This window comes from Salvelinus alpinus, chromosome 24 (genome assembly GCF_045679555.1).
Source record: "Salvelinus alpinus chromosome 24, SLU_Salpinus.1, whole genome shotgun sequence".
Taxonomy (NCBI): Eukaryota; Metazoa; Chordata; class Actinopteri; order Salmoniformes; family Salmonidae; genus Salvelinus; species Salvelinus alpinus.
In genome coordinates, this window is record NC_092109.1 from 26,117,104 (window position 1) to 26,130,398 (window position 13,295).

The following is a 13,295-nucleotide window of genomic DNA, read 5'->3' on the forward strand; positions in this document are numbered from 1 at the left end:
TCTCAGTGATGACAGGAAAACTTCTCTCTGCCCACCCCCTATCTCATCCCGCATCACCATGATGTAAGGGCCTGCCAGTTCTATTGCATGTCAACATGACTGTTGTGTATCTAAGATCGGAGTCAGATGTCATGCTGACCTCTGGGCCTACACATCCGTGTGGTTCCTTTAGTCCTGTATGATCAGTCAGTTACTTGTCAGGGAGTCTCTTAGACAGTCTCTGCTCTCTATCTCCAAAACCCTATTGATGTTAATGTTCTTCACTTTTTATAAACCTAAGCCTACTTTTACCACTATTTCCCACCTTTTAACTAAGCGACTGACTATCATATGAAACTCAATGAGATATTTCTTCTTTTTGAGATCAGGTTTGGTTGAAATTATTATTATGATTAGGGTCATCTTATATTCATATGCTCTAGTGAAACTGTTCTTTGTTTTGATATATTTTTCTGTGTTGTATGTTTTATCTGTGTTAACTGAACTGTGTGGTCTCCTGTGTGCAGCTTTTAATTTGCTCATGATAAAAAAAATGATATGCATCGTATACAATGACGACATTAAAATATTTGATTCTTGAAAGGGAGTATTGGCTTCTGCAACCCCCATCCAAAATGCAGCTGTTTTATAGGCTTCTGTCATAGTTGCTCGGGCAGGGTTATTATGTCCTCAGGCTATTTGTGGTAATGACAGCATATCATGTCGACCTCCTCTTCTCTAGGACGAGCAAATAATAGGAAACCCTCAGAGTTTAGGCAGAATCTCCACAGGACCAGATTCAGCTGTAAAACGCCACTTCCACCACTTTGTTCAAGGGCATATCCATCTCCCCTTTTGTACAGGCTCAGTAAGCTGTATTAAGAGGGAGTCGGTCTTAGCAGAGAAGTTGTGGTTCAGAGAGCACCTCCTGGTGTGTGCTAAGTCAAGTGATGCCTGTGGCCTCAGCTGCAGGGTTCAGCTCCAAGTGTGGGTTGCCTGAGTGGATGTACTCACACCGTGTGTTGGGATGAGTCAGTGGCCACATACAGGGTCTGCCTGGGAGCACGCTCATCCCTCAAGTGGAGGGCTGGAGAGGGGTCAGTGACCTGTCTTGAGGCAATTGCGGTGGGAAAAGTAAGAATAGTTCCTATGCCTGAGCTGGATCAATCACCCACCAATGTAGGGGACAGATCTGAGGGGAGGAGGAGGTAACTTTGTTCTTCTGAAGTGAGGCTTTTTCAATGGTGTGATCCTGGGGAAAACCTAGGTAAATGTTAGCTAGAGAACTTGTCAGCCTGCCACGGCTGCCTGTCTGGTCATTGGTTCTCTCAGTGAGGCTGGTCTTACATACAGTACTGCATGCCTGATAAGCTTGGCCGGCTGGAGGGTTAGGACAGGACCTCGGGGAGTAGCTAGCAGGGGCCAGGCCAGAATAATGTGACAGGAAAATTGAAGTTTTAAACCCGATGATTCCATCTGTGATGGCCTGAGGTGAGGCATAGCTGTGAGGTGCTGCTGATGGTGATAGTGATGATGGTATGAAGTTGATGTTAGTGTTAGTGTTGTGATTTTTATGTGTTATTGTTGTTATTCAAAATGTCAGCAGTAGGATTGGGGTTGCAGTACCCAGGCCTGAGCAGGAGACTGATCCTGCCATCTGGACACATTTATCTGATGTTGTAATAATTATTTTGTCTATTTTATGTTTCCTTTTTTTCCTGTTTGTGTCGACACAATGCAATAGAGCTCGAAAGTAAGTCTTCGCCTAACATGTAGCTACAGATATGGTGTGTGCATGCAAATGAGAGCTTGTCTTTTTGACTCAATGATGTGACTAAAAATGTCACTCCCTCATTTGATAAGTGAAATTCATACCACAGCTACACATTTTGATTTCCCATCGAGCAATGACTGATTAGATAATGTCACATAATGTACATTTGTCTGTAACGCTATATTTCAATTTATATAGCCAGTTACAACACCGTTGTCAAGATTTTAATTTCTCTTTTAGATCTTTAGCTGAACAGCATGATGATAAGGCCAAAATAAGTTAATATGATGCACTAGCCTACAGAAACTCAGCATGGTCTCTTTAGAGAAACCAAAGACCTCTTGATCAATTCTGCCCTACTTTTTATCTATCAAAGCATTACACATCTGCCAATTAAGCATCAATGCCAACCCCTTCCCTGTGCACCTAATTAATGAGAAGACACATACACTGCTAATGTCCCCATGTAACTTTCCCTTGATGAATTTCAATTATCAGTGATGGAAGGTGTTTTTCTTTCCATTGTTGCATGAATGTGATGAGAATTTGATCTTTAATCAGAAATCCACTGATTAAACTCTAATAATCTGTGCTTTCATGAACCGAAGGATGACCACTGGTGCTTGAGGAGATGAGAAGCTTGCTGTAATAACTACAGAATAGAACATATCTGTCCAGGTTAATGCTTACTCCCCCATCAATCTGCCTTAGCTACATTAACCAGGGCTAGGGGTCATCTTTCGGCTTGTGAAACCATTGTGACGCCTGTAACATTTGCATTTCCTCCATTTTTCTCTTGGATGACTGGTAGCAATAAAGACAGTGGCCATTATGACTAACAGCAGAATTCACCGATTTTAGGAAGACGCATTTGACATGCATAGCTGCACTGAGCTATCCACACTCATTAGTCTAGCGTAATGGCTCGTAACACCCTTAGTGGTGTGATGCATTTGCCTACAACTAGCATGATGCATGTACACAACCAGATGTCTTCCAATATGTTGGAGAAGATGAGAGGATTTTTTTGCAGGCACACAGATCGTCCTCTTTATAATGACATCACCCTTGCACTCTTAGAGGCAGGGAGGAAGGTTGTGGTACAGGAGGAAGAGATGGAGGCAGGGAGGAAGGTTGTGGTACAGGAGGAAGAGATGGAGGCAGGGAGGAAGGTTGTGGTACAGGAGGAAGCGGGACAGGAAGCAGCATGTGTCCGTTAGCTTGGTGACTCAGTGGGGGTGTGAAACAGGGACACGACCTTAGAGGCAAAGGTCGGGGTAAGCCTCCGAGAACTCCTCCTGCTTTAGAGACTCTGTGCTGTAACTGACACAGCGTGAGACTCTCTCCTCCTCAGCACAAATCCCAGTAGTAAGACAGGCAGGGCAGAGCAGAGTCAGGCAGCAGAACGGCCTGCACATTACACTGAAGACTAATTAGCATCAGTCTTCCTACAGCGAGGTAAACAGGTCAAGACAAAGATAGCAACCGCAAAAAAATATGGTGCAGCACAGTTGATATTGCCTTAAAGGGGCCATCTGTGATTGCTACATCAATTTTTTTAACTTTTAAATGAATTAAATATTCCCATTGATTCTTGAAGAACATCAACTAATCCCATGAGGCATTGATAAGTTAACTGTCGTACCCCATTAGAACCCAAAATATAAGCTTGTTTTACTACAGATTTGCTCCATGTCATTTCAGCAAGCCATGATACCCACCATCTCAGATTGTTCTTGAAATCGTTTCTGTAGTTAGAAACAGGTAAGATTAGCATTCCTGAAACATTATCTTGTTGAAATGTAATTTGATTGCAGAGCAATTAAGCAAATTGATTGCACCCAAATTGGCAATTTAAATGTATAGGATTCAGAGTGGCGAAGCGGTCTAAGGCACTGCATCGAATCCAGGCTGTATCACATCCGGACGTGATTGGGAGTGCCATAAGGCGGTGCACAATTGGCCCAGCGTCCTCCGGGTTTGGCCGGAGTAGGCCGTCATTGTAAATAAGAATTTGTTCTTAACTGACTTGCCTTGTTAAATAAAAAATATATCATTTTCAATAATAATAGTACGCAACATCCGATTTGGACCTAACTTCTACTGATGAGTAAGACATGAGGAATCCCCCCAAAATGCCAAAAGCCACCCATTGACACCCCACACCCCATGCCAATCCCACTCCAATGACCAGTGTACCGTATCAGTTTTCTATGATTGACAAGTAGTATCACACTGCAGCATGGAGTATTGCTTCTCCATAATATGTAATGTATTCATTGTGAATCTGGTCATGTTTTTCTCCTCTGTTCAGAGGAATTAGTTATTAAAGTCACTTGCATCATTTCACATAAAGTAGTATGAAAGTATAGGGATTTGACCACTAGATGCTGTGGTTCCTGCTATCCCGCCACACCCTTTTATTCACTTTGCTGGTCTCTTGTGTTTATTAAATACTGTATATCACAACATTTCCTTTGCAACTTTGGGTAGAAAACCAATAGATTTGGCTTATGATGAAAATACATTGCAGTCATCGTCACAATTCAAGCCAGTCCTCCATGAAAACAATTCAGTTTATCCTTCTTTTACGCGTAATCTGTGTCCAGGAAATGGCCCCTTTGTATGTGGTTTATTCCCTTTGAAAAAATTCTGGATTCGTTACTGTTAGACCATTCCTTGTGAACAAGCAAACCATTAGGCTACAGCATTTCTGATGGCTTCAATGTTATGGTCTCTAATGGTCTTCATGGGTAACAGTCCCAAACACACACTGTATAGTGTTTTGCAATGGTAATAGTATTGGGTTAAATGGCAATGCCACTAATCACAATACATATAGAGCTGTTTCCTGATAACTGTATTGATAAACATAAGACTGCCATGCAATGTATTATTTTATTAGGATTGTCACAACATTTTAGTCACTAGCCCATTTCTCCATCAAGGTTCTGGGCTTGTTGGAAAAGTCTTCATATGAGAATTGCGCCATACAGATAGCCCTCTCAGATAGATGCCACTTGTTGGACTATTCAAGGAGAGTTGGGTTGAAGCATTAGGTTGCTAAAAGAAGGGCAAACTGAATTGCTTTTTTGGAGGGCTGGCTTGAATTGTGAGGTTGACCAGACAATTTATTTTCATAATGAGCCAAATATATAGGTTTTCTACCCAAAGTTGCAAAGGAAATGTGATCTATTTAATAAACACAAGAGACCAGCAAAATTGATGTGTGGTGGTATAACAGGAACAGCGGAATCTAGTGGTCAAAGCCTAGTACTTTCCTATTACGTTATGGTAAATAATGCAAGCAACTTCAATTACTAATTTCTCTGAAAAGGGCACAAAAACATAACCAGTGAATACATTACATAGTATGGAAAAGTAATACTCCAAGCCACAGCTTCATGCTACTTGTCAAACATAGAGAACTGATACTGTATACTGGTTGTTGGTGTGGGATTGGCATGATTTCTTTTTGGGGGGGGGGATTCCTTGTGTCTTACTCATTGGTAGGAAGAAGTTTGGTCCAAATGTTGGGTACTATAGTTATTGAATGGCCAATTTGGATGCAAACAATTAGCTTTTTTAAGAGATGAAATTATATTTCAACAAGACAATCTGTCAGGAATGCTAATCGTATCTGTTACTAACTACAGAAATGATTTCAGAACAATCTGAGTTGGTGGAAGTGGAAATCCTCTTTCTTGTGCTTTGAGGTAGAACGACCCAACATTGTTTTCAAACAATGTAATTGTAAGCCAACACTGTATAGCCTCAAAACTATAATTTTGATATCATGGATGGTCAGTCCTTGAATCCATAGCGCTGTCTATGAATTTGAGTGGTTACATTTCTCCAACCCCATCCCTCAGCTTTTTAAACAGTGGAGGGGTCACACTTTGTTATTGTTTGAACAGCAGATTCTTCCTTTAAAGAATTCAAAGGGGTATTGAAAAGCTTAGCATAGCTGTTTTCCCCCTGATGAATAGCAAAGCAAATAAGAAACTATTGAAAATTCAGGACCGCACAGGAGCATTGAATCACAGAAGGACATAGAATATTGAGTATGAGGGGGCAGGATGCTTTTATATTCTGACCCCAGCTTCCTGCCTGCCTTGTTCATCAACACCATTTGACAGCTTTTGGTCATCCAACCGTGAAATTGAGAATTCTGACAAGTCTAACATCTCAGCTGCACAAACGTTTTAATGCTGATGTCTTTCACACTTTAGTAAATTTTTTATTTTCAATTTGCCAGATTACTTGAACAATAAAAGTGCTGTTTTTGCAATAACATTGGCTACTTGTTTTAGAATGTGCTTCTTCTGGACCATACGGCTACCCCGTCACTAGCTGCTGGGGCATCGTATTTTGCCTGTAGGATCTTTCAGTGGCACTTGTAGTGCCCCCTGTTGGTCTAACCTGTCATCTAGCTCCACACATCTTTGCCTGTGAACTGGAATGACTAACAATGATGCACCATTGCATGAGAATAGATTCATCTAGCAGTCACTACAGACCCCTCATATTCTTCCCCTTGATCTACTGTGCTGTACACCATCAAATTCACACAGTCCAATTAGACCCGCTAACTCAAAAGCCTATCTCATCAGCTAGTCTGAGAGCATGGGGTTTTATCTGAAAGATAAAAAAAAGCTGACCACAAGGGCTATATTACAGTTCTACCTCCAGCTCGTACTGTGTGTTGGTCTCATTCTGATTTAGCATGCAGCACGGGTGGTTGCAGGAAAAAAAGCTCTCCTGTTATCTTGAAAGATCGAGTGTGGTCCTGAGTACTGCACATTTGCTGTTTTCGACGTGCCAGTGAGTGTGGGTGAAAATCACTTGCTTAGTACCCTAATTAAACAGGAAATGTGAATTATTTAAGACAGCTGTATGGATTAAAGAAAGTTACTCATTTCACTCTGGCTCTTGAAGAGGGGTATTTAAAAAAAAAAATTAACCAGTCTGCGTCACCAACACAGACAAGCATCATGCCAGCTGGATGAGTTTGCCACTATGTAACAATTCAGCACATCACGGTCAGTACTCAGTAACTAAGGTGATTTTACATAATATACCAGATGTATTTTCTCTTTTATCAATAACACACTCACACAGTCCAAAGATATAAAGCTCAGTAATATAATCTTATTTTTTTGGATCATTTAATTATATTTTACAATGCTGTATTTGTTTTTCAACTACTTTTAATTGAAAATTAATTAGTATCCCCTTTTATATAGAGTTTGGCTATCATGGCACTTCAGGTGGAATTGCTGATTGACAGTTTTGATTCTCAAAATAGAAAAACACTGTCACTTGAACTATCTGCAGCTTTTTTAGGGATTAAATAATTCACTAGAATAAAATGGAGAAACCTCAAGTGTTTGGATTAAGCTTTTATTATTATAGTTTATATACACTGCTTTAATCCTATATTTCAGCAAAATCCCATTGCAAGCGATTTTATCTCCCTAGTTGAGCCCTTGTATGTTACTTTGTTGTAGAGTTCAGGGGCTGAAGATTTACTGCAGTAATAGACATTCTCCTCTCTGGCAGCTTCTATACTCTGGTCTTCACTTGCATGCAGCTCAACCAATCAAACTGTCTTAAACCAATTCCTGCATTTTCTACACACATCCTGTGCATGTCCTAGGAGTGAGTGCTCTCTATGTGTATGCCTTCTGTGTGCACACATCTGTTAAACCCATCTTTACCAAATAGATACATTTATTGGGTTCTGAATGGTCTTCTGTTCAGATTGAGAAGTGTTAAAATGGAGCAACGCAAGCTGAATGACCAAGCAAACTCACTAGTGGACCTTGCAAAGGTAAGCTGGACTGACAAACGTCACATATTCCAGTTTATTTTGGTTGTGAAGTTTGGTTGTGCATTTGGATTGATCTCTATCTAACCCACTTTTTGATTTGAAGGATTCCATTTGATACATGTGATATCAACGCATCGGGTCGATTAGTAACACCTTTTCATATAAACAAACAAAGTCTACAGGTGTCAAATAAACAGACTTTTTCATATGAATGTTAAGAAGAACCAGTTATGTACTGTCATTGGAAGAAAATAAGACACAATATATTTCCACTTCTTGAACTGGGTGCAGGATAGCCTGGTCCCAGATCTGTTTGAGCTCTTGCCAACTCCATTGCTGTCATTGGCATGACAATGAGTGTTAACAAGGAGTTGGCATGATAGCACATTAAACAGACTGGCACTCAGGGTAGATGCAGGACTGTTGTTGGTGGAAACATACAGTATCTTGGTTTCAAAGATTATAAAAAGATATGCATATTATAAGGGGTGAAAAAGGAGAAAAAAATCACTATGTGAACCCTCCAATGTAAAATCCTTGAATTCAGTGCATGACAAAATGATAGAGGAAAATTTTAAGATGCACATTTCTGCATGTCAAAACGATCTCCCAGGGGAACCCATTTCCCCCAGCATTTCCAACCCTGGTTGTTAGTGGAAACCTACAATATCTTGGTTTTAAAGATTATATAAAAGGTATGCATATTATTTTATGAGATCAGGATCCCCACCCTGATAGGTAAGTAAAACTGTAATTTATATGTCATCAGTTTGTCAAATACCTTAAGGTTCGGTTTTCCAGACTGAGATTAAGCCTAGTCCTGGATTAAAATGCATGGTCAAGGAGAATCTTGAAAGGGCTTTTTAGTCCAGGAGTTATCTTAATCTGTGTCTGGGAAACCGCCCCTTGATGGTAATTAACACATTGCTATGTTTCAGCAAATCTATCTGTGGTGTTTATCTTGTGATGCACTAAACAGAAGTTGACAAACCTTAGGGAAAGACCTGGCACAGAGCCAGCCTGACGCAGCAAAAAAAAACATTAAGGGAAGGGAAACACGCTGTGAGTGTGATGTGATGATTCAGCCAGAAATATAGAAGGGAGAAAGAGAGTTAGAGGGCTTTGACATTAAAATATCCACCACGGTCAAATCAGTTTCATGACACCATGCCACGGAAGACATTAGCTAGTTAATATTACAGTCACCCATGGCTGTGAAACAAGTGGCTCACGGTGAGTTAGAAAGGTGGTTGACATTTGGGAAGATGACTCATATTCAGCCATCTTTAATCATTGTCATAAGTGGCTTTCGCCACCAGAGGGCAGCATAGCATAGAGAAAAAAAAATCACAGTACATGAGCTCCCTGTGGATCGATAGAGCTGTATAATGGAGCTTAAAATAACTTTGGCAGCTGCATAGCCTCTGCAAAGCTATGAAAAATCCCTCACATAGCAGTGGTAAAAAAAATCTATAAAAAAATCTATTTGGGGCGTAACATAAAGCAGGCTATCATTTGAGTCAGAATATATTAATACCGTAGTAGGCCTACAGTTAGAGTATCAAACTCCTTTTTCAGCATTTGTCCTCACCTTGAATAAGCCTTTTATTATTGAAAATGAAAATGCAGGATATTATTTTTCTTTATGATTTTCATTGTAATTTTCTACACTTATCTTTTTACTGAGTTTGGAGCCATTATAATTTCAGCTACTTGTGGTATTGGGTTTCAGTAACAGGGTTTTAGTACATCAAAGGCCTATGTATACCCACAGGTCATTTCCTGCATCCAGAGTCGGCTTAATCAGAGTCTGAAATCAGCCCACAATGCAGTCCTGTATACTTACACAAGCGTTTTTGTGCCTTAACTGAATATACTTACAGTCCCAGTCTACTCTTGACAGAGTTCTGGTCTTATTTTATTAGTGCTGTGTTATAAAGATTTAATTAATTTGCAGTTTAATTTTTCATGATTAACTGAGGCAAACTCGAGTCAGTTCATCTATGTGTCTATCCAAAATTCACTTGTTACCTCCAGAAAATCTCGAATTTAGGCAGTTCTATATCATGTTGCATTTTGCTATTGCCTCAAGGTTCCATCCTTATTTTCATAAAGTTCCAAGATAAATTTAAAGCCTCTAACCATGTCAATTCTAAATTCCTTGATCATCTGTGGAAATTGCCTTTTAAAATATCATAGGAAGTGATGAGTGGCTCTGGTAGTGATGCAACGTAGTGAAACCCTATCTGCCCGCCCAAGTTGGAGCGCCAGGGTGGTGAAAAGCTGTCAGTGTTGTTTTGGCCTGAGGTGGATCGCTGTGATTCTAAACAAGCCACCCAGCCCATTATTCCTACCCCAAATGAGGAAAGGACAAGGTAAGTGATGGATGGATGGATGGATGGCATTGGCCACATGCTGGCAGCGATTGTTCTCATAGTGAACATTAGCTCAGTACACAGCAGCCCTCTCCCACTCTCCAGCCCCCTTGGAACTGGATATCTCACTGTTTGATAACATGCCATGTGTCGAGAGGAAGAAGATCAACTTCCTGGTGCAGAAGTTAGTAAGTGTATACAGCAGAATTTCTCTGCAAATTATCAATTAATATTGTATTTGCTTATCTACAGCATCAGGTTTTGTTTGTTGTGATGGAGATCTGTGAAATTTGAATTGCCCGTATCCAGACACTTTTTATTATATTTATGTCTACATTGACTCAGCTGTGCGTTAACACTTTTTCAAGATGGTTGAAAAGAATAGCTGCAGACTGAGTTCAGTTCTGCCATGGAGGCCAGACTAATAATCTGAAAAAAAAGCAACATCTCCAGGGAACAGTTTAGTGTTGTAGTGGGAAACAGTGGCATGATTAGATACTTAGAATGATGCAACCGATAATCAAATTATTCACAAGCTGTTCCTTTTAAGAAGTATACATTTCATGCTGGTTCTTTTCAACTAAGGGGCAACTCATAACTTCCATTTCAGTCAAACTTCCACTTAGCCTTTTGACATCCATGACTAAGTTAAAATGTGACTAAATTAGGATTTGCCCCTCAAATGGCTCTGGACAGATTGCCATTGTAAATAAGAATTTGTTCTTATTTATTGACTTGCCTGTGTAAATAAAGGTTATTCAAATATACAAAATAAGGTAAATAAAACAAATAATTTTACAATTGCCTGCAACTTCTAGCCTAAAGCACCACATGCTCTGGAAGGGTCTTGCCCTCTTACTATGACCGAGTGTCTTTCCTCCTCCAGACTCAGAACATCATGTATGACCTGATCTCAGACCTGAACGAGAGAGGGGAGGACATGGAGAAGAGGATCGCCCTGCTGGAGACCAAGCTGGAGACTTTGCTGGGGAACCTGCAGGCCCTGCCAGGACTCATCAGCCAGGTCATCAGCCAGCAGCACAGGGACTTCCTGGAGGTGCAGCTTCAGCCGTACAACAAACACAGCCCTGAGCGATCGCAGTCTGTATCCAGACGGAGGTCATCCTCCACTGCACCACCCACCTCCTCCGAGAGCAGCTAGAGTCCAAGGGGAACACCTACAGAGAAGACTTTTGCCATCATATGGCCAAATTGCATTTATTGTAAAGCCTTATGGTTTCAATAAGTATTATCCAAATTCTGATGACAGAATCCGAGCTATCGGGACAATGGGTTTTAAAGGGATGCTGTTTATTTTTTATTACCTCAAAAGATGTTATCCTTGCTCTGGTGATATGACCATAGAAAATTATGCTTTCCTCAGTAAAAACTATTAGGCCTATCGATGGGGGCTGTGATCAGATTTATACTCCATCTCTATGCAGAGGTAGCCAGTTTTAGGACAGTATGGTTACCGGCCGGGTGTGAAGATAATGCACTAAAATAGTGCTTCTTCTCACTGACTTTGTGCTTTTGCTGGCTTGATTCAGTTACCATGTTCCTTAAAGCAAGCTGAGAAATCATGGGACCTATCAATCAGCAGGCATTACAGTAATACTTTTTATTGAGGAAAAAGTTATTTTTCATGGACATGACTGAAATGAAGACAGAGGGCAGCACAAGAATGCACCCACATACTGTCACTCAGAGGTACCATATAGAGCTTGAAATATATCTTTTAGGTTAGAAACAGCATCAACTATGGAGTTTTTTCTTTTGCAGAGTGCCCCTGTAGAATGACTATTTTTGGGGCCACACTGCAAACAATTGAATCCTCGTATCAAAATGAATGCATCTAAATCTGTACTTGCACTTACTTTTTAATCATTGCACTTCAATGCTGACTGACGTATGATATAAATCTGTGTTGCTCATTAAAATAAGAAATGTAGATGTTTGGGCATGGACTTATGGTCAATTATCAATTAATGAATTTGTATTATTAGTGAAGAGGACTCAAGTCAAAGCCCTCATGCTATGTACCACAAAGGGACCTCAATTTAAAACTGATAGGCTACTGAAATTAATACTTTAAGTTATCACAAACACAGGTTGCTCTTTCCTCAACATATCTCAACCCTTGTCCTGGAAGCACTTAGTATTTATGATGGTTTTTGCCTCAACTGAGCAACAATAGTTGGATGCAATGCAAACCAATAATTCACAAGAACTGGAGCCACTTTTAAAAGTAAATTCATATTTTTATATTTTCATGAGGATAAGCACACCTCAGCATACGTCTTCAACACAAATAATGACAGAGAGATATGAACAGAATAAATGATGTAAAACATTCATTGGTTGAGGTGAAATCCAGCATATTTAACATATCTTCCATTAAACCTCCAGGACCAAGGTTAAGATACCATGTTGAAAATCCTGGGAATACACATTGTTAGTTCAAAAGGAATGTATAAAAGATGGTATAGCAACTTACTGTATTAGAGGGCTGGGCCTGGTCACTAAAATGTCAAAACCTAACTGCAAAAAAATTATCTCTGACACATAATTGTGCAAATATTGTATGTGCTCAAGATTATAGAATTAGATTTCAACAAAGCTTTGTCCCTTTGTTTAAAACAGCAATAGCTTGGCCACTAGCCAGTCATAAAGGGAAAGGTAACATTCCACCAGTTCTACACATTTTGGCAATATGCACCCTCCCTCTGCAAGGTTTTCACAAGTTAGATGAGTGTGCCATATTCATCCGATGGGCATTTATCTAGTCAACTTCCTGCAATGACATTGTCCAACCAAACAAAAGCTCAATCCCATCTACAGTGTTGAATGTACTGTTGCTGGTTTTAGAGCTTTCAAACATTGGCAATCAATCCAGAAATTTTAGCAACATAGAAACTTTTGAGAGATTATGTACTGTATGCAAACAAAATATGAAACAATAAAAAAAAGCATATTTACCAGATGTGTGTGCATTACTAATACCTCCATTTGACTGGGGAGAGAGAGACCTGTTGCCACAAGAAAAAGGCAACCAGTGCAGAACAAACACCATTGTAAATACAACCTATATTTATGTTTATTTATTTTTCCTTTTGTACATTAACTATTTGCACATTACAACACTGTATATAAACAGATGACAGTTGAAATGTCTTTATTATTTTGGAACTTTTGTAAGTGTAATGTTTACTGTAAATTCGGTATGGTTTATTATCTATTTCACTTGCTTTGGCAATGTAAACATATGTTTCCCATGCCAATAAAGCCCCTTGAGTTGAAATTGAATTGAGAGAGAGCATGCAGTAGCCTTTTA

The 13,295-nt window shown here is 39.8% G+C and overlaps 1 protein-coding gene across 3 annotated transcripts in view; it reads left to right on the plus strand.

Moving 5' to 3' along the window:
* LOC139552411 (small conductance calcium-activated potassium channel protein 2-like) overlaps window positions 1–13,273 on the plus strand; it is a 36,683-nt gene extending 23,410 nt beyond the window's left edge. Inside the window, exons 7-9 of one of the 3 annotated variants that reach the window (XM_071364133.1) lie at window positions 1,724–1,732; window positions 7,481–7,586; window positions 10,848–13,273. In XM_071364133.1, the coding sequence (XP_071220234.1) occupies window positions 1,724–1,732; window positions 7,481–7,586; window positions 10,848–11,123 (391 nt within the window). In that variant the 3' untranslated portion in view covers window positions 11,124–13,273. Of the gene's footprint in view, window positions 1–1,723; window positions 2,848–2,886; window positions 5,092–7,480; window positions 7,587–10,847 lie in introns of those variants that run through there. The other 2 variants (XR_011670429.1, XM_071364132.1) reach the window with 2 other exon arrangements.
* Window positions 13,274–13,295: the final 22 nt, after the last annotated feature.